This window comes from Rhizomucor pusillus (genome assembly GCF_041956525.1).
Source record: "Rhizomucor pusillus strain CBS 183.67 unplaced genomic scaffold VTP01scaffold_7, whole genome shotgun sequence".
Classification (NCBI taxonomy): domain Eukaryota; kingdom Fungi; phylum Mucoromycota; class Mucoromycetes; order Mucorales; family Lichtheimiaceae; genus Rhizomucor; species Rhizomucor pusillus.
The window spans coordinates 1-24,358 of record NW_027192149.1 but is presented as its reverse complement, the minus strand read 5'-3'; the positions used below and the strand labels follow the sequence as shown (position 1 = coordinate 24,358).

General features: G+C 44.5%; 11 protein-coding genes across 11 annotated transcripts; 8 read left to right on the top strand and 3 right to left on the bottom strand.

Annotated features, from left to right (window-relative positions):
- Positions 1-424: 424 nt before the first annotated feature.
- Positions 425-1,830, top strand: VTP01DRAFT_9486 (uncharacterized protein; the record flags this gene model as incomplete). Its single annotated transcript, XM_069388717.1, has 6 exons — positions 425-446; positions 504-676; positions 730-894; positions 956-1,010; positions 1,199-1,580; positions 1,635-1,830. The coding sequence occupies 6 exons, from the start codon at positions 425-427 to the stop codon at positions 1,828-1,830; spliced, it is 993 nt and encodes a 330-aa protein (XP_069239906.1).
- A 2,520-nt stretch (positions 1,831-4,350) lies between these two features.
- On the bottom strand, positions 4,351-5,167 carry VTP01DRAFT_9485 (uncharacterized protein; the record flags this gene model as incomplete). The annotated part of the gene is made up of 4 exons (XM_069388716.1): positions 4,351-4,631; positions 4,694-4,821; positions 4,885-5,016; positions 5,076-5,167. 4 exons carry the CDS (start codon positions 5,165-5,167, stop codon positions 4,351-4,353), a joined length of 633 nt encoding a protein of 210 aa, XP_069239905.1.
- A 489-nt stretch (positions 5,168-5,656) lies between these two features.
- VTP01DRAFT_9484 (uncharacterized protein) lies at positions 5,657-7,378 on the top strand (the record flags this gene model as incomplete). Its single annotated transcript, XM_069388715.1, has 10 exons — positions 5,657-5,715; positions 5,775-5,854; positions 5,916-6,011; positions 6,072-6,168; positions 6,232-6,306; positions 6,359-6,473; positions 6,531-6,577; positions 6,637-6,768; positions 6,820-6,940; positions 7,007-7,378. 10 exons carry the CDS (start codon positions 5,657-5,659, stop codon positions 7,376-7,378), a joined length of 1,194 nt encoding a protein of 397 aa, XP_069239904.1.
- Positions 7,379-7,678: 300 nt separating this feature from the next.
- Positions 7,679-8,265, bottom strand: VTP01DRAFT_9483 (uncharacterized protein; the record flags this gene model as incomplete). The annotated part of the gene is made up of 3 exons (XM_069388714.1): positions 7,679-7,730; positions 7,806-7,902; positions 7,968-8,265. The coding sequence occupies 3 exons, from the start codon at positions 8,263-8,265 to the stop codon at positions 7,679-7,681; spliced, it is 447 nt and encodes a 148-aa protein (XP_069239903.1).
- Positions 8,266-9,113: 848 nt separating this feature from the next.
- VTP01DRAFT_9482 (uncharacterized protein) lies at positions 9,114-9,940 on the top strand (the record flags this gene model as incomplete). The annotated part of the gene is made up of 4 exons (XM_069388713.1): positions 9,114-9,202; positions 9,273-9,341; positions 9,408-9,475; positions 9,534-9,940. 4 exons carry the CDS (start codon positions 9,114-9,116, stop codon positions 9,938-9,940), a joined length of 633 nt encoding a protein of 210 aa, XP_069239902.1.
- A 1,075-nt stretch (positions 9,941-11,015) lies between these two features.
- VTP01DRAFT_9481 (uncharacterized protein) lies at positions 11,016-13,916 on the top strand (the record flags this gene model as incomplete). The annotated part of the gene is made up of 6 exons (XM_069388712.1): positions 11,016-11,347; positions 11,399-11,948; positions 12,019-12,531; positions 12,612-12,659; positions 12,716-13,393; positions 13,455-13,916. The coding sequence occupies 6 exons, from the start codon at positions 11,016-11,018 to the stop codon at positions 13,914-13,916; spliced, it is 2,583 nt and encodes an 860-aa protein (XP_069239901.1).
- A 1,366-nt stretch (positions 13,917-15,282) lies between these two features.
- VTP01DRAFT_9480 (uncharacterized protein) lies at positions 15,283-16,560 on the top strand (the record flags this gene model as incomplete). Its single annotated transcript, XM_069388711.1, has 6 exons — positions 15,283-15,400; positions 15,472-15,536; positions 15,620-15,628; positions 15,699-15,835; positions 15,897-15,976; positions 16,043-16,560. 6 exons carry the CDS (start codon positions 15,283-15,285, stop codon positions 16,558-16,560), a joined length of 927 nt encoding a protein of 308 aa, XP_069239900.1.
- A 436-nt stretch (positions 16,561-16,996) lies between these two features.
- VTP01DRAFT_9479 (uncharacterized protein) lies at positions 16,997-18,930 on the top strand (the record flags this gene model as incomplete). The annotated part of the gene is made up of 6 exons (XM_069388709.1): positions 16,997-17,159; positions 17,233-17,429; positions 17,494-17,631; positions 17,694-18,179; positions 18,445-18,550; positions 18,611-18,930. The coding sequence occupies 6 exons, from the start codon at positions 16,997-16,999 to the stop codon at positions 18,928-18,930; spliced, it is 1,410 nt and encodes a 469-aa protein (XP_069239899.1).
- Positions 18,931-19,056: 126 nt separating this feature from the next.
- On the bottom strand, positions 19,057-20,912 carry VTP01DRAFT_9478 (uncharacterized protein; the record flags this gene model as incomplete). Its single annotated transcript, XM_069388708.1, has 4 exons — positions 19,057-19,321; positions 19,384-20,416; positions 20,498-20,842; positions 20,903-20,912. 4 exons carry the CDS (start codon positions 20,910-20,912, stop codon positions 19,057-19,059), a joined length of 1,653 nt encoding a protein of 550 aa, XP_069239898.1.
- A 2,180-nt stretch (positions 20,913-23,092) lies between these two features.
- VTP01DRAFT_9477 (uncharacterized protein) lies at positions 23,093-23,680 on the top strand (the record flags this gene model as incomplete). The annotated part of the gene is made up of 1 exon (XM_069388707.1): positions 23,093-23,680. One exon carries the CDS (start codon positions 23,093-23,095, stop codon positions 23,678-23,680), a length of 588 nt encoding a protein of 195 aa, XP_069239897.1.
- A 208-nt stretch (positions 23,681-23,888) lies between these two features.
- Positions 23,889-24,131, top strand: VTP01DRAFT_9476 (uncharacterized protein; the record flags this gene model as incomplete). The annotated part of the gene is made up of 1 exon (XM_069388706.1): positions 23,889-24,131. One exon carries the CDS (start codon positions 23,889-23,891, stop codon positions 24,129-24,131), a length of 243 nt encoding a protein of 80 aa, XP_069239896.1.
- Between the last annotated feature and the right edge of the window lie 227 nt (positions 24,132-24,358).

Genomic DNA, 24,358 nt, shown 5'->3' with positions numbered 1-24,358 from the left:
CCGTATAAGAAATCAATGACACGGGATTATCCATCATTGCGTGAGTCGAGCGTTTTTAAGTAATCAACACGACATATTACCACATGATAGTCGTCGACTCCACTCTAGTCAACCCGACAGATGACCAGTAGCGTGCAGGGTAGACAGATAGGAAGAAACAAAACTGTAGGTTGAGTTGGAAGGTCTACAGTCAAACGCCGAGTTGCTTTGGTCTGCCTCTTCAGTCTCCTTTGAGAAGAATAAAAGATAGCATGCGAATGTAATGTGAAGTGTCTGCATGTACGTAAAATTTTGAGGAATTCGCAAAAGTATGGACCTTGGGACCAGCAGCGATTGTGGAAAGAGAAACCGATGAGGGAAGAGACGTTGCTGGTACCTGTCCCTTTATGCAGCCGGAGAGAATATCCCCGTTTCATCTATCAACATGGAAAGCGAATGTCAAGAAGGTGAAATGCATGGCAACATGCGAACCTTTGTTTTCTACTGACTACTTCTCAACAAAGCAATACGTAGACATATACAGGGCTCATTGCGTCAAGGTGCATCGCCATCAATTTCAACATTTATAGATGAATACTTGGAGGTTGTGGTCGATCACACCAGACCGGGGGATGACATCGAACGTGTCTGGGCAACGCGCTTTTCAACAGTTGCGAAGGAGCTGAAAGTAACAGCTGTGAGTATTGAGTCCAGCGTTGTCGTCTGGCGGGTACTGATAGCGCTGCAAAGCGACGAAGACATCGTCCTCACTGGGAAAAGGTTTCATTTGCCGTCCTTAAGAAGCAAGCCGGAGTCTCTAGCTCTTGTACCACGGATCCCGCAGAATCCGATGCAAAAGCCGAATCAGAGGTCGAGACATCGTCAGCTCGAGTATCCTCCAAAACATCTTCGACAGTGAGTGCTTGACATGCACAGGTAGTATGGGGTTGAAAGCGGTATTAAATTTACCTTGTAGTCATCGAAATTCGATTCCTGCCTGCTAACACCAGAGATGCTAGAGGACTTCGAAAGTACAAAACCATGGAGAAAGAAAGAAAATGAAAATTGAAGAGTGGCAATTTTGCTGAGGATAAGATGTATGGTTTCGGTAAGCAGTGCGATTACGAGCAGTAAGTGTTTTGCTATTGAAGCACTTTTGAGAAATATTAATTAACGATTGTGCTATGGAGCGCTGTTCATTCCTTTATCCTGTGCGTAGACGATCCTTGCTGGGGTGAGGTTTTCGAAGCAGAGGAATTACAAGAGATTAGAACCTGCGGAGACCCTTCCCTACCAGCCCTCGCTGAAAACATCCAAGAGTTCTTCGACGCTTACTATGAATGTTTATCAGATGAAGAGCAATCTTCAGGAGAATGCAGCCTAGAAACTCTTACGGCCGTCACCGTCAGTTTTGGGATTTTTAGACCATCCGATCATTTCGACCAATACTGGCTGCAAAGCACTATGCTCCAGCTGATCAGTGCTTACCGCTACAAAATTTTCGACAAGCTAGCGGCGCATGGCTCGGAATTGGATTTCGTCGTTCGAATTTGGAGCCTACTGGATAGGTGTTTCGATAATTTGGGAATTGAAACTAGAAGGTATGTATCTCTTTATTATTTGTCTCAAGATTTCATTGTAATTCTTTTAATAAGGGACCAATGCTGTATCGCAACTTCCGCGCGTTTGAACGAACAGAGAGCAGTAACTGGAATTTCCCCAATTAGCTCCAAAATAGCTACAGTTCGCCCGGACCTTATCTTAGTAAGAAACGACGTCGAATACGGTCTTTCGGAGTGCGGCAAGGTAGACGATGCAGGCATTGGTAAAAAGGAGATCATAGAGAATTAGCTGCACGCTCCAAAGGTGATGAAAGACCTGTTTTGTCGCCTTGTTCACAAGACAAACAATCGGATGGAAGTTATCCGCTCCGCAAAAATTGTTTGCCTTCACCAGATCCGTAAGTTATCATTTTAGTCACACGAATGTTTTGCAATAGATTCACGTTTACCTCTCTGAAAGATAGGAGGATGGGTATGTCCGTGACGGACTGCCCTAAGGGATATGTATGCAGGAATGTAGAACCCAGGAATTCGAAATTCCTCTGGAACCAAGTTTGATTCCTTCACAAGCATTCCCACTTCTGAAATTAGTGTTACAGGCAAAGGTAATGCCAAAACTGACGGAGATCTACAAAACTTGTGACTCACTATTTTAATAATGATAATGATGATAAATAAAAAATTGTCGCTGAAACCATGGAAGCAACACTCAAGTACCAGAAGAACAACCAGGAGGACCCAGCATTCCTATGCAACATGCTGCCAGCAGCGTTTGTTATACCCTCGGCACTGAACAGTAACGATGGAAGAAAAAGAAAAAAAAATAAACCAATAACTGTCATTGCTGCCATCATCCGTATCATTATCGTCGTCCTCATCAGTATCGTCATCATCATCCTCCTTTCACCAAAAAATCCATGGTGATCCAGGCAAGATAGGTTTAAACGCTCCCACTGTACTTTTCGGCGTATAGTCTATTCTTTCAGTCTAGATTTCGTACTGTATATTACAATCCCGCATATGTAAGCAGGTTGATTCCATACCTATACCAAGGAAGCTCTTAGCCATCATAGCATCCTGTGGATTCTGGAATAGCTTATAAATTTCTAAAGCTAACAAAGAAAGAGTAATTTCTTTTGCTGAAAAGGTGTTTGGTAACTGCGGTAGACCCTCACTCATAGTAAAAGTTTGAATGGAAGCAGCTATACAAAATGTCTGCTGCGTATGTAAAGCTTCGTGTGCAATAATTGGAAATTTTAGGAGCAATCTCCTCGGGATTCCTTCGGACATAGCTTTTTTCATTCTCCGACACAACGTCCAATAATCATTCGAAATAATCTAGCGTATTACTGTAGATTTCATTTCAGTTCATAATCTGCAGGTTTTATGAGATTTCATTATAATTTTAGGATATAGATACAAATTCTACAGCGTAATGCACAATTTGTTGCACAACCCATGTAAAGGCAGTCAATATTGTATGTTAAATGTTTTATTAAGATATAAATTAAGGTATCCATGTTTCCGCCATCCAAAGAATCGAAGACTGCCAGTTTTGGAAATGCTTGCCCAAGTTCTTCTTTGCGTGGCTGTCTCCCTGCTCAGCAGCCAATCCGTACCAATATCGCGCCTTTTTCTTGCTTTTTTTTACCCCTACACCATGCTCGTACATGTAGCCGATCTGCGGATCTGCCGCTCTGTCGCTCTGCAGCTCTGCCTCCGGATTGCCTTTTCCAGCGGCTCTGTTGAAATAATGGAATGTTTATTCGTGGTTGACTGGAAAATCTCTCTTCGCTGCCTCTAAGTACCATTCCAGAGCTTTTTCATAGCCCACTTTGTCGACACCGATGCCTGCTTCGTAATATCTTGCAACTCGATAGTATGCGAACATGTATCCTGCCTTTGCAGACTTTTCAAACAACTTCCGTGTACGAACTACGTCCCTGTGAGCAACATTTCCAGATCGTACAGTTCACCCAGCGTAGACAGTCCAAGAGCATCACCTCGATTTGCAGCTGTTGTAAGGTATCCCAAGGCTTTCGTGTAATCCCGAAGAGTTCCTGCTCCGTACAAGTAGATGCTTCCTAGATATGCCAGCGATCACATGGTCTTGGACGCCTCATACCACTTGGCCGCTGTTTTGCAGTCCCTTTCAGTTTATAAACGTACTGGTACAATTTGCCCAGCGACTCCTGAGCCTGAGCGTCGCCAAGGTTTGCTTGTTCAGTTAGGGCAGGTAATGCCTTGCTTGCAAATTCGGTTGCGTTGTTTTTTATCCCAGTCTGAGGGCATCCATCCATTCAAATGCATCAATGCCAGTATTATCCACGCTGCATAACATTCCATCTTTGCTGATTCCTGCAACAAAGCCATCCCTTTCTCTTGATCTGGTGGGATAGAGATTCCGCATGAATAAATTTCACCCAAATGAGCCATGCCTTCTGGATTCTTTTGCTCAGCTGATTTCTGATACCACTCGAGAGCCTTGAGATTGTCCTTGGAGACGTATTCTGCTTCGTAATACATGATGCCCAATTTTGCTTGCGCTCCTGCGTAACCTTGCTAGGCACAGCTATGAAATACGTTGAATGCCTCTTTAAATCTTCTTTCTCTGCAATGTACGATTGCTTCTTCATATCGTTTGTTGAGATCTGGGACGCTGCTTGAAAGATAGCTTGAATCGGTACTTGTCGGGTGCGCTGAGATATCCACTTTTGATTCATCTGAAGTAATGGAGGATGCTATTACTTGGTGCATAGGAGTAGAGTTGCTACAGAAAAAGACTGAACTTCCTACACTGCTCATAGAATCATCGGTTACATTGTTCGATGACGAAGCCTCCGGCGAATTCGCTGCGAATGTTGATGTTCCAAACATCACGTCCGAGTCGTTCTGGTGTTGTACGTTCAGATGGTTCCATGTGCCAGTAAGATCGTACGGCATCGGAGTACCTTTGAGGCGTATTCTCCGGTATTCCTTCCTGCTCTCCACGCCGAATCATCGCTAACACAAGTGTATTGTCTGCAAAGTCCCAGTAAGGTATTCTCTCGCTTGCTATCTCCCAAAGAACCATTCCAAGCGCATAGGTATCTGAAGCCTTTGAGTATTTGCTGGTCGTCTGGTTACTTCCCGCGCCATCCATCGTATAGTACCGATACGAGATGATGTATCCGACTTGGAAGCTGTGGCGATCTTGAGCGTTGCTTGCCCAAAGTCGCATATTTTGGCTTCATACTTTTTCGTGATGAGGATGTTGAGAGACTTCAAGTCGCGGTGAATACTATTGTTAAAATGAAGATATGTCGTCCCAGATACGACATCTTCTGCAATATCCATTTTTTACTTCAATGTCAACTTTTCGTTATCCAAAATGTCCCGCAAGGAACCGCGTTCTGCATAGTCTGTGACCAGGCACAAGTTCCCTCTGTATCTGTATTCGGCATAGTACTGGATAATATTTCGGTGCCTCAGTTCTCTATTAGGTCAATTTCCTTTTGAATCTCGTGTTGATTCGAGCAAGGGAAAGATTTTGACTGCAGCTGTGCGTCCGCACCACGAGCATAGGTATACTTGAGCGCACGAGCCCTCACCTGTACGCCGTCCTCGAAGAGTTGGAATTTGGACATTGAGTGAGTGGGGAACAGGTTTTGAAACCTGGCATGCCTTACTTGCAGTCGCACAGGGGGGTTGGTCAAATACATTGCACGACATCTGTCAGACATGGATTTTCTACAGAGCGCCTAAAAGCATTCCACAGGATGATGTTTGATAGTAAGGCTTTTGCAGTATATCTCCAGTGAACATTCGTATTGGGCTTTCGGTATATGAATTAATGGGATTCGCCGCAAGTTTACTGACGATTCGAAGCTGCAATAAATCTCATGCCTGATGCAATAATCTTAGATATCTGTAAGGTATGAGTAGCATATCGCTCAAGGAATATGTCAAACCAAACATAAAGAGGAAAATGCTGTTGTTGTGGATTGCATTAAAAGGTGAATAAATCTACTTGACACTAGACTGCATCCCGATGTGTCGGGATACTGTAGTTCGAGCGGCGGCTGTAGATTTAGCACTTTCTGGCTGCAGCCGTTTCTCACGTCTTTTCCTGCGCCATGAGCGATCTCGACGACGAGATTCCCGAGTTGATCCCGGCATCTTCTACAGTTGAAACGTAAGCGCACGAGACTGCTGCTTGGCTTTGAAGGAGTGTTCCGCTGATTCGGCTTCCAGTGAAGCCGTTACTCCAGCACCGGCGGCTGTCAACGACGCGGAACAACCTAAGGGCAAGATTCCTGTCACGATTGTTACAGGCACGGCGTGGCACTTGGCTTGGCAAAGCAGTGCAATTCCTTACGATACATATTATTCTAGGTTTCTTGGGAAGCGGCAAAACCACCCTTCTAAATTATATCCTTACTGAAAAACATGAAAAGAAAATTGCAGTCATCTTGAACGAATTTGGAGAAAGTAATTGCTCACAGCATGCGGCACGAAGATCGTTCTTTCTTGTCTGACGAGTCGAGATAGGCAGTGATATTGAGAAGTCGTTATCCGTCAATCAAGAAGGCACATTGTATGAAGAATGGCTAGAATTGCGAAATGGATGCCTGTGCTGTTCCACAAAGTAAGTCGCTGAGCGTAAGGCAGCTAGCATGTACGTATCGACTTATCATATTAACATTGAAAGAGATAATGGAGTGAAAGCTATTGAAAATCTGATGGAGAAGAAAGGAAAATTTGATTACATTTTATTGGAAACTAGGTATTGTAGAATATACAATGATAGGCCATTCTTCCATCTGACAGCATATAAGCGGGTTAGCAGATCCAGGACCAATAGCTTCCATGTTTTGGCTCGATGACGGCCTTGGAAGCGAGATTTATTTGGATGGTATTATCACTTTGGTAGATGCAAAGCATATTCGAGAGGTGAGCTGCATTTATCGAATTACTCAGTGCAGCCTCTTTGCTGACAGGGTATCTTAGTATATGGGGGAGAAAAAGGAGGATACGATGATAAATGAAGCCTTAAAGTATGTGACAGCGAGAGTTAGATCAGTCTGCAAGTCGTGAGTTAACCACGATTATATAGGCAAATCGCTATTGCTGACCGCATTGTGATTAACAAGAAGGATCTGCTCAAAGAGGATGAATTGAAAGATCTCCAAGAAGATATAGAGTCTGTTAACTCTGTTGCCGATATCCTTGTGACGGAGAGATCTAGGTGAGGAATAAAAACACAAGTTCCTCGGTATATGCGCTAACACTGGAGTAGAATCCCTTTGGATTTTGTCCTGAATATCAACGCTTACGATGTGCACAATGCAGATAACCTAGCGCAACAGACCAGGAAAATCGAAGAGCATGGCAACGCTCATGCACATCATCACAGTCATGTAAGAATAAAAAAAGCAACCAATTTCTGTAACATAGCTAACGCTCGGTTGCTTCATATTTGATAGACTGTCCAAACGATATGCATCCATTTCTCAGAGCAGTTAGAAACGCTTACAGAAATCGAGTCATGGATTCAGATGCTACTGTGGGAGAAAGTCGTGCCTGGTCAGCCACCATCGTCGTCAAATGACGATCAATTGCTCGTCTTGCGACTCAAAGGAATACTTTGTCCACCAAAAGATGCAGCTGATGCTTCTGACCGACAAAAGTGTCTGATTGTGCAAGGCGTTCAGGACCTTTACGATATCCAAGAAGGTTTTGTTCACGAAAATCAAACGGAGGATCTCGCTAGCAAACTTGTCTTGATCGGCAAGAATCTCGACAAGAATGTGCTTTTGCAATCGTTCAAGCAGTATGTCAAAGTCGATGCCTCCTAATAACGTGTATATAGAATTCCCAAAACAGATAACGATTTAATCCTTATGATCGGCATCTCCGGTGGTGACCCAAACTTTGTTGCTTTTGACAAGTATGATGCAACTTCCATGAGTTTTTCCAACTGGACAGTATTGAATAGACGAATTTTTTGTAAATGTCGGTTCATTCTTTTGTGGACGTCACATCGTTGTGTGAGAAACAATGGAGTGTGTGTACAGTTGAGGAGTGATACCGATACAAAAGGGACGGAGGGTGGTATGGTCTTTCGGCTATCAATATTCAGAGCTTTTTTAAGAACATTACGACTTCATTGGTTCCGAGGTTGGTGTTTTCTCTTTCTCAAGCTCCTGTCTGTTAGGAAGCAAAGGAAACGATCGTTAGCATGTGCAATGGATTCAAAGGCATCGTTCATACACTGAAACGTACCGTAATTGATTAAAGAATGCATCTTCTACATCGTCGTCATCCCAGTTATCCTCCCAGTAGTGAGAGTCATCACCTTGCTGATCCTTCTCTTCCCAGTCTGTTCAAAATAATGTAAGCTAAGGTCCAGATTTGATCCATACATCTTATTAAAAAGATCAGTACCTTCTACGGCGAACTCTTCGAACTCATCGTCTTCTTCTAATGCATGCAGTTGAGGCAACTTGTTGCCTTGTGTTTTCTTTTCATGTGCCGGTACTTCTGCTGACATTATGCGTGTGTATATAAGGGTGTGCGCTAAAGTAGAAGCTGGGCAATTACGCGTCTCTGGATCGTGACGGTGCTGGGTTCCGGCTGGCTGCTGCAGAAAAGTTGAATTCCGCTCTTTCTGAATCAAACTCGTCATCCAGAATGGGCTTGAATGCTGCCAAGACAAATAGAGAGGCTCAGCAAGAGATTGCATCTGTATCAATGAACTGCTTGCCAAGCATTCGACTGTCGTATGGGAATTTTCTATCAAAGAAGCTTGCAGTTTGCTTGAATCCTAACTCCCTATAGTATTAAACATAATCAATTCGTACAAGCGGTAGCAAGCGTCGGAAGCTTTTTGGACCCATTATCAGGACACGATGCCTGTGTGTACGTATCTTTCGTAACGGTAAAACGGTTGCACTCAGCTACTTCAGAGACCGGATCAAAAATATGAAATCCGTCTGTAATTGAGACACGTCCAATCCCTCAACCATCTATGTACAGATCGAAGCTGGAATTTTGTGATAAGAATTAAGCTTAAATAGCAATCAGCAAAAGTGCCATAATTCTGTTACTTCTCTTCGTGGAGAAAGTGAAGATTGGGAACAAAACATGCATGCGACAACTTCCCCAGTTCAAGTCACAGGACACGGTGACCATGCCTGCCGACAATGGATCTTTTTTTAGCTTTGGGAGAACGTCTTCCGTTTTTCTCGGGGATGTACTACCCAAAAGTTTGGCACCTGCGCAAGATCACTGAGTGATGTAAGATATCATTGGATAATCGAGTTTGCCTATTTGAGTTGTGTGGTTGCGCTGCTCTTTTCATATTTTTTCTGTCGGACATGATTCTTGGCATCCACGGTGCACAGCTACAACTTAATAGGGTATAGCGTCGGATCCGATCATGTCGTCATGGTATCGAAGCTTCATGCAAGTTTCGATGGATATAAAAAGAAGTGCGCGTTTTCAGTTGCATGCAAAATCGAGTTTTTTTTTTCTCTCTCTCCCCCTCTTCCTCTTTTACGTTACTTCTCTGCCACTACACCTGGAAAAAATATGTCGCTATTTTCGTTCCTCGCTACGTTTTTCGACTTTGCCGCTCTCGTACTGCAGATATTTACAATGATAGGCAATACGTACAACAGGTACGACACCCGGCTTCCGATGCATCAACTAAAATTGCTAGTCCTTAATGAATTCGTTTCTTCAACCTAGGCCTTTCTTACGCGAATTATACTTTGCCCGTCTGCATCTAGGAAGTCAATTCGTCGACTTCGGGTTATGGTAATGTATAAACAAAACATTCTCCGCACAAGGGATCAGCATGTCTTTCTGACAAGACTTTTTAAGGAATTATTGTACTGGGCGCAACGAAGAGGTGACACAGTGCAGCAATCCAGTCGCCGCATACAACTGGGGTGAGTTTCGTATGATTCGTGACATTAAACGGATTGCTCATATAAATTATCTTTATAGTTGACGCTGCAGGTGAAATCCCCAATGCTGCAGTCGACGGTTTGCAAAATCTCGACAGAGTGTTCCTAGCAAACTTTATTCTGTACTGGATTGGCCTTGGCCTCACCTTCTTTGCTATGATCATCACCCTTATGAGTGGTTTCCGACGAGGTAGCGATTTACTAGCCGCATTCGTTACTTTTGTTTCCGCCCTCGTCATGATTGTCGTCTTTGTCATATTGCTCGTTATTTCTCTGAAGGGTATCAACAGCGTACGCGATGCTGGTGTCTCTGATGCTACTGGACACCTCGGCCCGTCTATGTGGATGACTTTGGGCGCAATGGTTGCTCTCCTGATCTCGTCGTTTTGGTACTGCATTACATGCTGCTTCCCAGGTCGACGCGTGCGAGCAGAAGAAAAGGCTTAATCTTGACCACCATACGGAAACTTTGTCATTGTGCCCGATTGTATTTTATCCCCTCTTTCTCTGTCTCTTTCTCTTCATACTCATTCTTTAACTCTCTTCCTATTCAGTCTACCCTTTATTCACTCTTTCTTCTTCGTTTCACCTTTTCACTTTTGCATGTGTGCATGTAGCTATCTCTTAATTCATATTTACGTATGTCATCGTTAGAAAAATGGATTATTTTATGTCCTACTTGATCTGATCTTCTTACGTTGTTTGCCTCATTGGCTGCATTCATGAGATCCAATCCTCGCCTGAAATTATACTAGTGATATTACGCAAGAGGACGTCCGTCTGCTGGAATGTGCAACCCATCAGCTGCATCAGGTGCGCTCGAATGACTGTGGTAACGATATTCGGTTTATTATTGAACTAGTTGCCCGTTAAACTTGCTACCCGTGATAGACTGATCTCCTGCAGATTGATCTTAAAAATTTGAGACTCTTTGCATCGTATGTTACCCGTGTATTTGAACGTAATAAAAGATGTTTAGCACCTGTGTCTATCCGTGTCAGGGTACAATCCTATGATAGATGAGTGTGTTACACAGGGAAAAAGATCTACGATGTAAACCACCCATGATGGTATACTGTATAAAGTCCAAATATCCTCGTCTGAAAGGAAATCCTTCTTGCAACCAAGTGTGGGATATCCAGATTGTCGAGAAGACTTTCTTTTGCAAAAGATCGGAACCAGTAATGACAGGCTAGAAGCTCATCGGCAAAATCTGGATAGGCCATCCGAAGCGCCTTTGAACAGAAACAGGCGTGCTCTTACCCGAAAAGTCAGGTACTTGTTTCTGCTTCAGGTACGCTTTGCTTTTTCCTCTTGTATCCTCTTCTGTTACCTTTGGTCAAGAAAGCAACAGAGATTATACATTGAAAAGAGCTTCGTTCGCGATCGGCGCTGTTGCTAAATCGAGAGGCAGACCCCGATCATACCTAAAAGGGGTTCAATTCAATCCAAACTCGTGGTTCTCAGTAAGATTCCCTTGTGGAACGAATACGAGCTCTTTTTTGTACAAGACAATGGCAACATGCAGACGATTGGCTTGCAAACTCTGAATTGCAACGGGAAGCCCTCAGAGCAGCAAGCACTTTTAAAGAGCAGCAACCAGGTAGATAGAATTCCTTCCACCACGCCGGACTCGACCATTTCGCCCAGAACTCCAACGTCAAGCGTTATGCTGGCCGACTATACAAATGATGATCTCGTTGCATGCGCACCTGACTTGAAAGATAACGCTGATTTTCAAGATGCGTCACTGTCAAAGCATTTGCAATTCACGGAGAACTTTGACGATCAGACCAAAGTTATCAGTGTAGCTGACGAGTTGGGCCAGACTCGACATGGCATGGCGGCAAAAAGGTAGCATAATAATCTAATGATAGCTAATTAAGTTTGAATAACCTTTAAAAGGTCGATACAGTTACATCGTACTGATGAAAGACAACGCCTTAGTTTGACAGCAAAAGACACGTACGCTGTCGAGAGGTTTCAAATCCACAACAACGACCAACGCGGATACAGATCTTGCATGAATCTTCCGTTCATTTACGAACAGCCGCCCAGCAGTCCAACTTCACCTATCGAATATCCCCAAAACCAATTCTTGCATGATAATCACGGCTCTGCCACAGTTCCTATACACCATTCGCACAGTAGAAACGACATTCACGTATCTCTTGCCGCACCGATATCAACTCGATCGTGCGAAAGTTTATTGGAGCCTTCCGTTGACCAACCGAGTAGGATCCCTTTGCTGCAGACTAAGCGAATAGCGAAAAAGCGAAACGTGATAATTAAAAAGGGGTTTCTGCTATGCGCAATGAAAATGTCATGGTATCGCAGCGAGCAAAACTTGACTGGTGAACTAGCAAGTAGCGTGAGCCTGCGGCAGAACCGACCTCGCTGGCGAGAATTTGAAGCTGTACTATATTACGATCGACTCGAACTGTATGCTATCACAGTAAGTGGATAGAAACTCTAATTGTCCGGATTGAGCTATTCATCGTAAGAATTAAACTTGAAATAATTAGGATGTCGTCTTTAGACCACGAGTCCTGACGCATGTGATATACCTCTTGCCAGGCATAAAGCATGGTGTCAATACAGCCAGGTTGAGCCTTACATCATCGGTAGATTATACTTGGCGGCTACAATTCCGAACAGCAGAAGAAGCACGAGTCTTATCGTTCATGTTTTCGGCTCGCACGATCTCCCAATCTCAAGCATGGTACATGGCGCTCTACCGACTTTCGACTGCAAAACTCCCCGTCCCACCGAGCATAGATATTTGTGTCCCTACGCTGAACAATATCCATATCCGTATACCTATCGGAAGCGACATAGTTGCAAACAACAACAACATACGGCTAGCTGATGTTAAGGAGAGTATTTTACGGATGCTTGACCAGCAAAAGATAAGGCCATTGGACTGGTTCGAGGATCGCGTTGGCCTGTGTTGGCGCACCGTCAGCAATCCACCTCGACTAGAATGGATTACAGATCCTTCTGCTACGTTCCTCGTAGGACCTCAGATCATTGAGCAGGTAGGCGGCTGCTGATAATTGAATCCAAAATTTGGCCATTTTTCTGTCCTCTAACATACAGGTCTCGCGCGATTTGATAGACTCATCAACTTGAATTGTTGCCGTATAAGAATCCTGATCAAGGCGAAGTAGGAACATGACATTTGATTGCGTTCATATCAATATCTAATGGTTGCTTATTTAGCTACCGTCACCTATCATGGAAGGTGATCTTGTCATTTGGACCTTTCCAAAGAAAGATCCTTTTGGAAAGCCTCCCAAAGTCAGGCGCCAAATCCACTTGATCATCGATGGAAGCTTACTTATACTGCTCGATATTTCTCGCGCTGAGAAACCTCACTGTACAGATGAAACTACTTTGGATAATCGAGCGCGCCTCACATCCGTTGGCTTTTCACGCTACTCAAAGTTTTCTTTTCGATCGAACGCCGGCGGTGTAACTATTAAGTCTGTCGCTCGACTTCTTCGGAACGGCAGTGGATCTTCTTCGGTAGCACTGAAGAAGGAACAAGATGCTAAAGCTTTATTGGAAGCAGAACTTTCGCGGCAAGCCAGGAATTTGAATGCTGCCTTCGCAATCATGGATTTAGCACAAGCTACACTCGTGCGGCCTGCCAGAGAGGATACGTACGGTACAGTGAAAGCAGGCCCTGAACTGCGGCGAAGAAGTTTTGAGCTGCATATAAATAATCAAGTGCTGCTGTTTGAAACGGAAAGCGTCCAAATTGCATTCGACTGGATCATGCGCATCCGCCGTGCTATACAGGCATGCCAGCGTCAGGCCACCAGTGGTCTTGACTTGGAGAAAAACACCAGACTTGGTTATCGACTGCAGCGTGCCGAATGGCAACGGAGTATCTTGGTAAAAAACCATTTGATATATGTTCATATTTCTATTGTTTCGTCTAACCACAAAGTCTTAGCAATTTGGTACTCTGTATGTACGCAATAACCGGCAAAAAACGTACCGTCATAGATTCTGCGTGTTGACTGTCAACAAATGTTTAATCATATTCAAGATGTGGCAACGTAAATACTGGACAAACGAAGCAATGTCGAGTACAATGTACAATTATCACAAGACAATACCACTGGATGCCGCATACGTTTACTCGGATGAACATAGTCAAACCCATAGGATACCGGCTAAAGAGCCACCCAAAATGTTCGCTGACGGCACTGTAAGCAGCGACGGTCCAGGCAGCAATACATTCGTTATTTGGCGCCCAAAAGTTCTTCATCCCTTCATCAAACCGTTCACTGCCTTGAAAATTGGTCACAGAACAGGCCGGAAAGGCACCCTGTGGACATTCCTTGCGCGCGACAGACAAGAAAAAGAAACCTGGCTCTGGGCATTGCATCAGGAAATCGATACGGTTATATAGCTTGAAAAGCGTACTATATAATAATCGCGGGAGTATTTCACATAGTGCGACAACATTAGACTTCCAACGCACATTACCACTGTTGTTTGCAAGTCTAGCATACCCAGACACTAATACCTTGCACGACACCCTTCTACTTTTCTACATTTACAACATCTTACAATCTTGCTATTACTTTCTTTACCATTGCACAATGTATTTTGATAATTGCATGCATAGCTCACTCATAAAGCCACATACCTTTGTTTTGCAGTCTCGCTCAAGTCAATTTATCCTGTTATCAATGATGACCTACCCTGTACGCATTTTAACTCCCAATCTATAGAACATATGTAAATGTTTTGCTTCGTCGCACGCAAATATATCAGCATATATATCTTTAGAAATATGTTGCAAGTTTACAGCATGGAATAGTATGCAGGTAGGATGGCCAGTCCTAAGACAACTTTATCAGGTATTGCATCACGGTGCACTCATTTCAATGGATGAAATGCACACCAAAGACTGAACGTACATCTATCGTGAATTATATGCTGTACGTGCGCACAACGGTTAACAAGAGGGCTTTATCTCGGCGTATCTGTTGACTAGAACAACAAAAAAGAAAGTCCCTTGTTGTGGAACGAGGTGGTACAAGTTGTACTAGTAAATAGTCTAGAGTATCACCATTTGCACAAAGGTGAGGCAACGCTCGGAAGATAGCTTCCAGCAGTGAGAACCAAGTAGTCATACGCAGCCGGAAATACATACTGCAAGGTGTGTTCTATTTGTGGATGGGGTCCGACAAGATGACGGGAAAACAATCGAGTGGAAATATTCTCACAATATAGGGATAGTGCTCTTTCCAAGCAGTCTTGTCGCCGTGCTATAGCTATAATTTCGAGTAGTTTGGTTCCCTAGTCCTTGAATTGAAAATAAACCATTAACTGGATAGTTTGCTGCCAGGAAGACCTTGTTTTCCTTGATACTGCAATTACAATAAAATCGTGACGATAGCACGCACACACGATTCACGCGTTGTACTTGACAACGGCGTTGCTGGTCGTCACGGTAAAAGTCTGCTGCCTTTTAGACTCGCGCATAGTCTCACTACGCATATCATTATCACCTTGCATTTCAAAATGTTGGTATATTATCCCTTTCCTTTCATGGGTTCCAACAATCTCTTTCTTCTTCTTTTCACAGTTTTTATTTTCTTTTTCTCTGTTCGTTTACACCTTACACATACACCCTAACGACATTAAATTTATAAAATCATCGATGTATGTCATAAGTCGTCAAAAGCACTGCTGTTGTTTTGTTGCTCATACATATATATCAACATACTCTTCCATCCTACTCGTTGATTGATTGATAACAGAGCATAATGGCTGTCTTTGCAGGGCCTCGTCAAACTGGACATGTAAAGTTTTTCAATGCGACAAAAGGATACGGTTTCATCATCCCGGTCGATAAAACGTTGGCAACTTCAGCTGATGGCAAAGGTTCGGATTGCCCACATCGATTCTTTCCAGTAGCGAAAATGCTAAGAAGAAAAATTGCTGTTATTTGCCAGCCCAGGATGTTTTCGTGCATCACAGTGCGATCTACAATGGCGGAGGATTCAAAAGCCTAGCCGAGGTAAGCTTTCCTTTCCAGGGACACCGCATGACAAAAAGGATCGACAATTTTTCAACTGATCAGAAGAGCTCCTTACATGTCAGGGTGAGGAGGTCAGCGACGCAAAGGCACAATGGATAAAGAAGGCCCCATATTCATATAGAAATATGTCTCTTTCTTTAGGTCGAGTACGACCTGATTCGTGGACCAAAAGGGATGCAGGCTGCTAATGTATCTGGACCTGGAGGTAAAACGGTCAAAGGCAATCCTAACTCCAAATATCTTTGGCAAAGGCGTATACTAGAGCGTCAGCGTACAAGGTATAGTCAAGATGCGTAAATGGAAAAATGATCCGTGCAACTGACCAGACCATTGATACAGCACCGCTGGAGGAGCAAATAACAATGGAGGAGAAGGAGGAGGAGCCATCGTACAACAAGGAAGCACTAGTTACATTTATGGTATTCTTGTCGTCCTCGTGTCCAGAAAAGAAACGCAAATTTACGTACGTTGCTGTTATTACATAGGCTACATCGATATGTCCTCTGATTCATACGGTGCCGGCTTTGTACCAAATTGCTACGCGTGTCCAGTATACCCTCAGCCTGCATCTTCCTCAAACGCTGTATATCCTTACTACAGTCAACCGCAACGTGAGCATTGCCGATCCTCACCTCCACCTACTAGTTTTGAGTGCTGCAATGGGACAGCTGCGTATTCCCATCCTCAGGCAGGAGGATGCATGATTGGATATTCAACTTTTCCTGCAGCTGGTCCTATCATTTCTCCTGGTTTTAATAACAGGCAACAGCAGAATAATGTCACCACTGTCAACAACATCCCTCCTCCTCTTTATTGTTTACTAGCAACACCGTCGAGTTATCATCAGCAGATACCACCGGTGTATTACACGAATACACCGGCAGTCTACACATCGTCCAACTCAACATCTTCGTCCGTATCAGACGTCAATTCGGTGGGAGCCAACACTGGCGCTACAACAGAAACCAGTATCCCCACTGACGGGGCCGCAAGCGATAAATAACCCTTATTTTGATATCGAATACTATACTTTCTTATCTGTCTCGACTGCAATTATTTACTTATTATACAAGAAAATTTGGACCTCATGTTCGTTTTGTTATTGGAGAAGAAGGGTAGCGTCATCCTATTGAGTATGTTTTAGGCTATCAGGTTTAAATTCCTCGCAAATTCATGGCTATGTAAGAAAAAGATGCCCTGCGCCTATCTCATTTGTATGTTTGCGCTTACTATTGTAGAAGGTCTCCATGTCCTCTGTCAGCTTTTGTACTTTCCGCAAACATCATCTACTTGTGCAATATGTGTGGGTGAAATCGCGGCAACTCGGTGTGCCGGGATTTGTCAGCCACGGTCCTGCTACCAGAATTCAGCATCAGATCCATCTGATGCGCAAATGAAATCCGATTGCTCTTTCTTCTTTCTTCCTTGCTTTTGCAAACATGTTGAGGACATTTGCCAATCAAGGTGTATTCAAGACTGCTGTCTTGACTGCTACAAAGAGAAGCTTGGTGCCTGCAGCTTACCGAGCTTTTTCACAGACCTCGCTTGCTCGTCAAAATGCCGCTGTCACAGCAGAGCCTCCTACTGCGAGTCGCTTGGAAGGTGAGTTTGCTATCCTTAACTCTGTAATTTTTTCTAAAATTGACGACGCCAAATTGTCCTTGATCACAAACAGAGTCACTTGGAATGCAGAACGCTTCTGCAGTTGCAGCTGGACGACCTATATACCTTGACATGCAAGCGACTTCTCCTCTGGATCCGCGTGTGCTTGATGCCATGATGCCCTACATGACCGACATTTACGGTAACCCGCACTCACGAACTCACCAGTACGGCTGGGAGACGGAAAAGGCTGTAGAGAATGCCAGAGCTGTAAGTGTCGCACATGGAAAAAGAGAAAAGAAAAAATTGCTGATGGGGAATGTTTGCATGATAGCAAGTGGCAAAGCTTGTCGGTGCCGATCCCAAGGAAGTTATCTTTACCTCTGGCGCCACCGAATCCAACAATATCAGTATCAAGGGCGTTGCTCGATTCTACAAGAACAAGAAGAAGCATATCATTACAACCCAAACTGTACGTACATTGCTGTGTTAACCTGCGTGCATCCAAGGTTTGCTAATAGGGTTTGGGAGTAGGAACACAAATGCGTGCTCGATTCTTGCCGTGTTCTCCAGGATGAAGGTTTCGAAGTGACGTATCTGCCTGTTCAAAGCAACGGTATCATCGACTTGAAGCAATTGGAGGAAGCCATTCGTCCTGACACTGCCCTCGTCTCGGTCATGACTGTCAACAACGAAATCGGAGTCATCCAGCCGATCGAGGAAATTGGTAAACTCTGCCGCTCCAAGAAAGTCTTCTTCCACACCGATGCAGCTCAGGCTTGCGGAAAGATTCCCATCGATGTTAACGCCATGAACATCGATCTTATGAGTATCTCTGGTCACAAACTGTACGGACCCAAGGGTGTTGGTGCCATCTACGTTCGTCGACGACCGAGAGTCAGATTGGAGGCTATCCAGACCGGTGGTGGCCAAGAACGCGGTATCCGCAGTGGTACCGTCCCTGCTCCTTTGGCTGTCGGGTTGGGCGAGGCTTGCCGGATTGCCAGTGAAGAAATGGAGGTAAGCATTCATTTGATACGCAGCAGGAGGAACTGCTGGCCCTGTGACGAATCGTGCCGTTTAGCAGGCACGTTAATATTCGCGTGAATGAGCAATGGGCTGCACTTTCGGATACAGTTCTTCGGGATTGTAGACGATGCGCTCCAGTGGAGCGTAAGCAGAGCTATTGCCGTGACCAGTGTGCAGGGGTTCTGAGGGATCAGCAGAATCCTTTCCATTTCTTCTATGTAAATGGGAATACAGATCGCTGATGATGAATTCGTAGTATGATCACAAGCGTATCTCTATGCTTTCCAGGCGTCTCATCGATGGCATTACTTCCAACGTCGATCATGTTGCACGAAATGGTGACCCCGTCAAGTCTTATCCAGGTGCGCTATCGCTTCTTTGCTATTGCACAAAGACTGAATTCTGACATTTTTCAAACTTAGGATGCGTCAACCTCTCATTTGCATACGTTGAAGGCGAATCCTTGCTCATGGCATTGAAGGATATCGCTCTTTCTTCGGGTTCAGCGTGTACGTCTGCATCTCTCGAACCTTCATATGTTTTGCGAGCGCTGGGTGCCGACGATGAAATGGCACACAGCTCCATCCGATTCGGTATTGGCCGGTTCACCACTGAAGCTGAAGTCGACTTTGTTGTAAACAAGGTCAGCCAGCATGTACAGAAACTTAGAGACATGTCTCCTCTCTGGGAAATGGTGCAAGAAGGCATCGATCTCAAATCCATTCAATGGGCACAGCATTAAACATGTCATCTGTCCTCTTTCTCTCTCTGTATCTTTCCCTTTTTTGGCTATATCATTCTTATTTCATGATGTGTAATAAAGCTGCTTCTCCATATTCTTTTCCTATCATGTAACCATCATCGTCGCCTACATGGCTCCTGAATGCATGTAAGAATATGGATTGCTTGCTCCCATGCTTGTGTATAATCCGCTCTGTGGGGCCATGGACTGCCCTGGCATTTGCTGTTGTTGTTGTTGTTGTTGTTGTTGTTGCTGTTGCTGTTGCTGCTGAAGCAGCGCTTGTTGCTGTGCTGCTGCATTGTATCCCATGTATGCTCCTGGCGGTCGCATGGCTTGCTGTTGGTAGTACATGGCTTGCTGCGCCTGCGGTACACCTGCCATCTGCCGTCTACTGAAAACGACCACACTCTTAGTAAAAGCTCTTTTTATCAAAACCAATTCCCACAAACATACAATGCCATCTGCTGCTGTTGCTGTTGGAAGTGCTGCATTGCAAACGGATTGCCTGGACGCATTTGCGCTTGTTGCAAAGGATTTTGAGGTATTCCTGAAGGCATTGACGCTGCCGCTGCTGCTGCCGCTGACGTATTAATAGGGGTCGCAGAAGCCTGCATGGGTGTGCTTGTCATTGCTGCTGTTGCCGCTGTCATTGTTGATGTCGGTACAGTTGTAGCTGCAGCCATGCCCGGCGCTGACGCTGAGACTGCAGGTACAGATGATACTGAGTTTGTTGGTGCTGATCGTGCGCCTCCAGCTCCGTTGGCCGCGACGGTGGTACTTGATCCAGCACTTTGTCGTTGTTGTGCGGCAGCATCCCCAGATTCCACGGTAACTGCTTGCTTTTGTTCTCCGTCCTTGTCCTCTAGTGTAGCTTGTTTCTCTTTGATTTCGTTCAATAGACGAAGCGGTTGCCGCGCCGACGGTATTTGGTGTACACGGGTATTTATATCATAGAACGATGGATTGTCGCGACGGTATTCGCATATTTGTGTATTGAAATTGCGTATAGACATTGCTACGTGATGCAGCCAATTCACTTCGTTGACAACCGGTGCCACATCCTTCGTCAGTTTCCTGTTTGTCAGGTTGTTTCGGCTGCTCACTATTGGTGACCAAGGATCTTTTGATAGATCCTTGCCTTCATCTGCCGAATTTTCATCTGATTCGCCTTCCTCTTCGCCCGTGTAGTAATAATCGTCGCGTCCTTTGCGGCCCTTTTTAACGACACGGTGACCGAACTGCTTGAAAACAGATCGAGCAGTGACAACTGATATTTCTCGTGTCCGGAAAGTTGATCTCATTTGATTGCGCTGGACCAGGTATCCCTTTTCGTCATCCGTGATGTGCACCTTGACGAGTTTTGGATTCTTCTTCATGAAAACAAAACTGTCACGGAATCCAAGCAAGGCTGCAGGATCCTTTGAAAACATGAACAGTTTGTTGCCGCGTGTTGGTAGCGAAAATGTTGGAACTTTATACTGTCGACCTGCCGCACACAAAGTGAAAGAGGGGGACAAAAGCGTGAATACCAGACACGTCTACACGCAGCAGCAAATATGCTTATTACCTCCAAGTAGGTTTCCTCCACTGTCCACTTTGGTCTCGCCAATTTCATCGCGGTCGCTGTCCGGATCTTGCGCAGGTGACGAGGCAACCGTAGCCAAGGTACTACTCACAGGCGTCGCTTGTCGCTTCGACTTGTCGCCTGCTTTGCTGCCTCGGGCGCGCTTCTTGCCTCGGTGTACCGAATCTCCTTCGCTCAAATTATCCAACTCGTCCTCACCAAACGATTGATCGCTCTCCTCTTCCATGTAATCAAGGTCATCCGTTCCTGCTCCTTTGCCGTCTTCATCTCTGAGTTTCTTTTTCGGTGGACGTCCCTTTCGTTTTACAGCTGCAGAAGTCGATCTTGCTAAAAGTCCAGGTGCATCGGTTAGGGTTTAAAAGTACATTGCCAGAAATCTTAACGAACCTTTTGGCATGACGGGAAAAGACTGGTTATGCAAGAAAAGGACGAGCTATGCTCTGGGCTCAGAGTCAAAAGAGATTGATGGCCACGAAAAATCCAGCCCCCTCCCCACATCCTGCCCCTCTGCAAGGGTAGTCACAAAACTAAATTCGCTTTTGTCCTGACATTACAACTCGAAATGCCAGGCACTCCAGTTACGTTTTTCAACAAGAGGTTTCCCAGTGGAGACTTCGAAGAGGTCGCCGAACCAAAATTTGATCCTGCAAAGAATGCATACGTCGACTTCAATCTTGACATCGGTTGGGCTATGCGGGAAAGTCATAGCAACCGATACTCGAAGTCGAAGCCTGAGATACGACGATACAAGAGGAAACGATGAAGCCATGTTGTGTGGAAGAATGGATAGTGTCGGCTGAATGGACAGCACCTTCGACCTAATGTCGATAAAAGGCCCTGGAGAAGCAGCTGGAGAAAAGTGGTGCGGGGTGTGACCATCGTCTTATTCATTACGGCTGCCCTGCCGAAACATTTTTCGTCTTCTCGGGCGACCAATGTGCGTTTAGTCATCAAGGCATCCATAATCATAATGCCGAAAAGCCGTAATTGACGAAGCACCTAAGCGAAGAAGAAAAAAACGCAAATGAACGAATATTCAGAAAGGGGCATGTTTCGTCTGCCAAGGCAGCTACGGTCAGTATCAAATCCTGCAACCGGTGCCGTAGCACCTTGCTTGCGTGAGATCAAACCCCATCTTAGGCAACAGAGAACGAGCAACCTATGAGATCACTAAGAGTAAAACCCGTATGAATGTTGCTACTAAGGGCGACCTATTTTCAGCGTTTGCACAAATCGAGAGGAATACGAGAACGATATCATCCATGCATACATCGTGCAAATCTACTTCCTCATCATGCTCTTTCCGCCTACGATGAAAATTTTCGAAATTTCCTATCGTAACGGACGTGGCATACAAAGATTTAAAAACCGGCTATTATCTTTGCATTTCTCTTTTGTATTCGCCAGAACCTCGCAAACACGATGTCATCTTTCAGGCGATAAAGAACGGATTGACGGAAAAATACTTTGAAAAATATTTTAAAGTATTGTTTACAGTACTTGCAATCGATTTAGTTGACGATAATGTCCTCGGTTTCATGATGGGCTTTTTATCCGCGAAATACATGGATTTCTAACTGCAGTTCACGCTTACACAAATGGAAGAGTCAATGGACTTAAATATTTAAATATTTAAAAGGCTGCTACATGCATTGGATGCAGTCAATTCAACGTATCAGCAGCAACCACACCTTCGTATTGCCTGAAGCACGCAGCTGCTTTCTGCAATTGACATATATCATTCGGACAACGTCTTCAGAATCCGAATTCGATGCAAAAGTTATTGAACTTGTGAACGAGTTTCCACGCTGCAAGCGTTGGGTCAGATGGTGGCTGCAGCCCAAAGTTAGAAGCATGATCTTCAACAGCGGTTCCTACAAGAAGGCTTTTTTTGCGCAACTTCCTAGCACAGACCACAAATGCAGTGGAAGCGTTCCATAATGTTCTGTATCGACTCATCACCCGCAATCAATCTATGTCCATAGTCGTTCCTCATTTACTACAGATGATTAAGAGCGATGAAGATATGTGCGTCAATTTTACGAAAACGATGGGATGCTACAAACGTACACTAGAAGACCCCGTGTGAGAAAATCTAAGTTGGGCAGTAAAATGTACCAAACAAGCGACAGCCATCTTTGAAGAATCCACGGACGATGAAACTGCGACGCGCTCGAAAACAACAGAGCTTTCCGGTATCAACCCACAGACGTTGCCAACTTTCAGACCTGTCAAGTTGGATGAAAATAGCGCAGCGGAGGCCATCCAGAATCAAAGAGCTTGCGCCTGTTCCTTTAAATACAAATAAAATATCCTTAGCCGACGGAGTGAATTTTGGACATTCCTATCCCAGTATATAGGACGAGACTAAGGATATTTTATTTGTATTAAAAGACCCGCAGAGCTTGCGAAGCGCGTCGTATTTAAAGGAATAGGCGCAAGCTCTTTGATTCTGGATGGCCTCCAGCAAATCTGAGTGCACATGAAAAAATCTCCAATCTGCTACTGAGGAAACCTGTTTACCTCTCGATCCAAACGATATCGAAGTAACATACGTACTAAAGCACATGGTGATCGATGATGAGAGGGTTTATTTCTTTGGATGCACAAGTCGACTTTTTCGAAGATCAACGTCTGGATGATATTCCGAGCTGCATGACTGACCAAATAGAGCACGAGTATGCCGCAAAGATCACCTCTGAAGGTTACAGCTTGCTGTTGAATCCTAACCAATACAACTCGTGCTATATCGATGCTCCGTTGGAGTTATTGTGGCATTCGATCATGCCAATAATTTCCATCATCGGATCTGCTCATACTCCTTTCGCTGACAACACTTTTGCTAGCATCCTCTGGGGAACATACGAAATGTCTAAAAGCCGAACATCAAGAATCCATGCCTTGCAAAGATTCAGAAATTTTGTGTGGGCCTCTGAAAACAGATTCGAGAAAGGCCGCAAATCAGACGTTCTATCCCTATCCGAATATCTTCTTGACAATATGTCAGAAGAATTCAAAGAAAAACTTTATTTTCGAAAAGGAACGTGTAACAATGTACCCGCAAGATGCCAGGCATTCGAGATTTATCGAGCCAAAACGATGATTCTGCACCAAAATGAATCCATTGATCAGCAATTTGACCTTGGACGGTATACGTCACTTTAGACTCGAATCATCAGCAGAACAATTCGTAGATGCGCTCTGGTCTAGTATCATATTCAGACAATACAACAGAGCATGCAATGCATGAATGAACCGGAGTGCGCTACAATTCAATGTCGTTGCCTCGGATCCGCCATTATTCATATTGGTATCGGATCCAACTATCACAAGTCCTCAGTGGAGAAAAGGGATACACTATCCCTACAAAATCATGATGCTAGACACGGAAAACGAGTTATATGGCGTTAGTTCCATCACCCGGATCGGATGTCACCTCAAGGTCGCTACCATTATCCAGAACAATGGATATTTTATTGCTGAGCTCCATATTCTACACCGACCTGGTATCAAGGTCCTTAAGGATAATCCATCAGATGATGATGATGACGCCACCGAAATACACTCTTTCCCAAAATCAATGTCGCGCTCAGCCAATTCTGAAGTCGCGGGTTGACAAAAAATAGAAGTCATATGTGCCCAGAAATCTTTGCGCTCGAGGAGAAATCAAATGTCGTATCCACAGAAAAAGTTGTCGCACAAGGCTTGGCAAATCCATCCCTATATAAACACGTCAGCTTTCTGAAACCCGAGATTTTTCTTCATCTCTACACTTTTACATTTCGAAATGAGCAATCATTTTTTTACGAAGATGGGCAGGGCCATGCTGTTGATGAGCGTGGC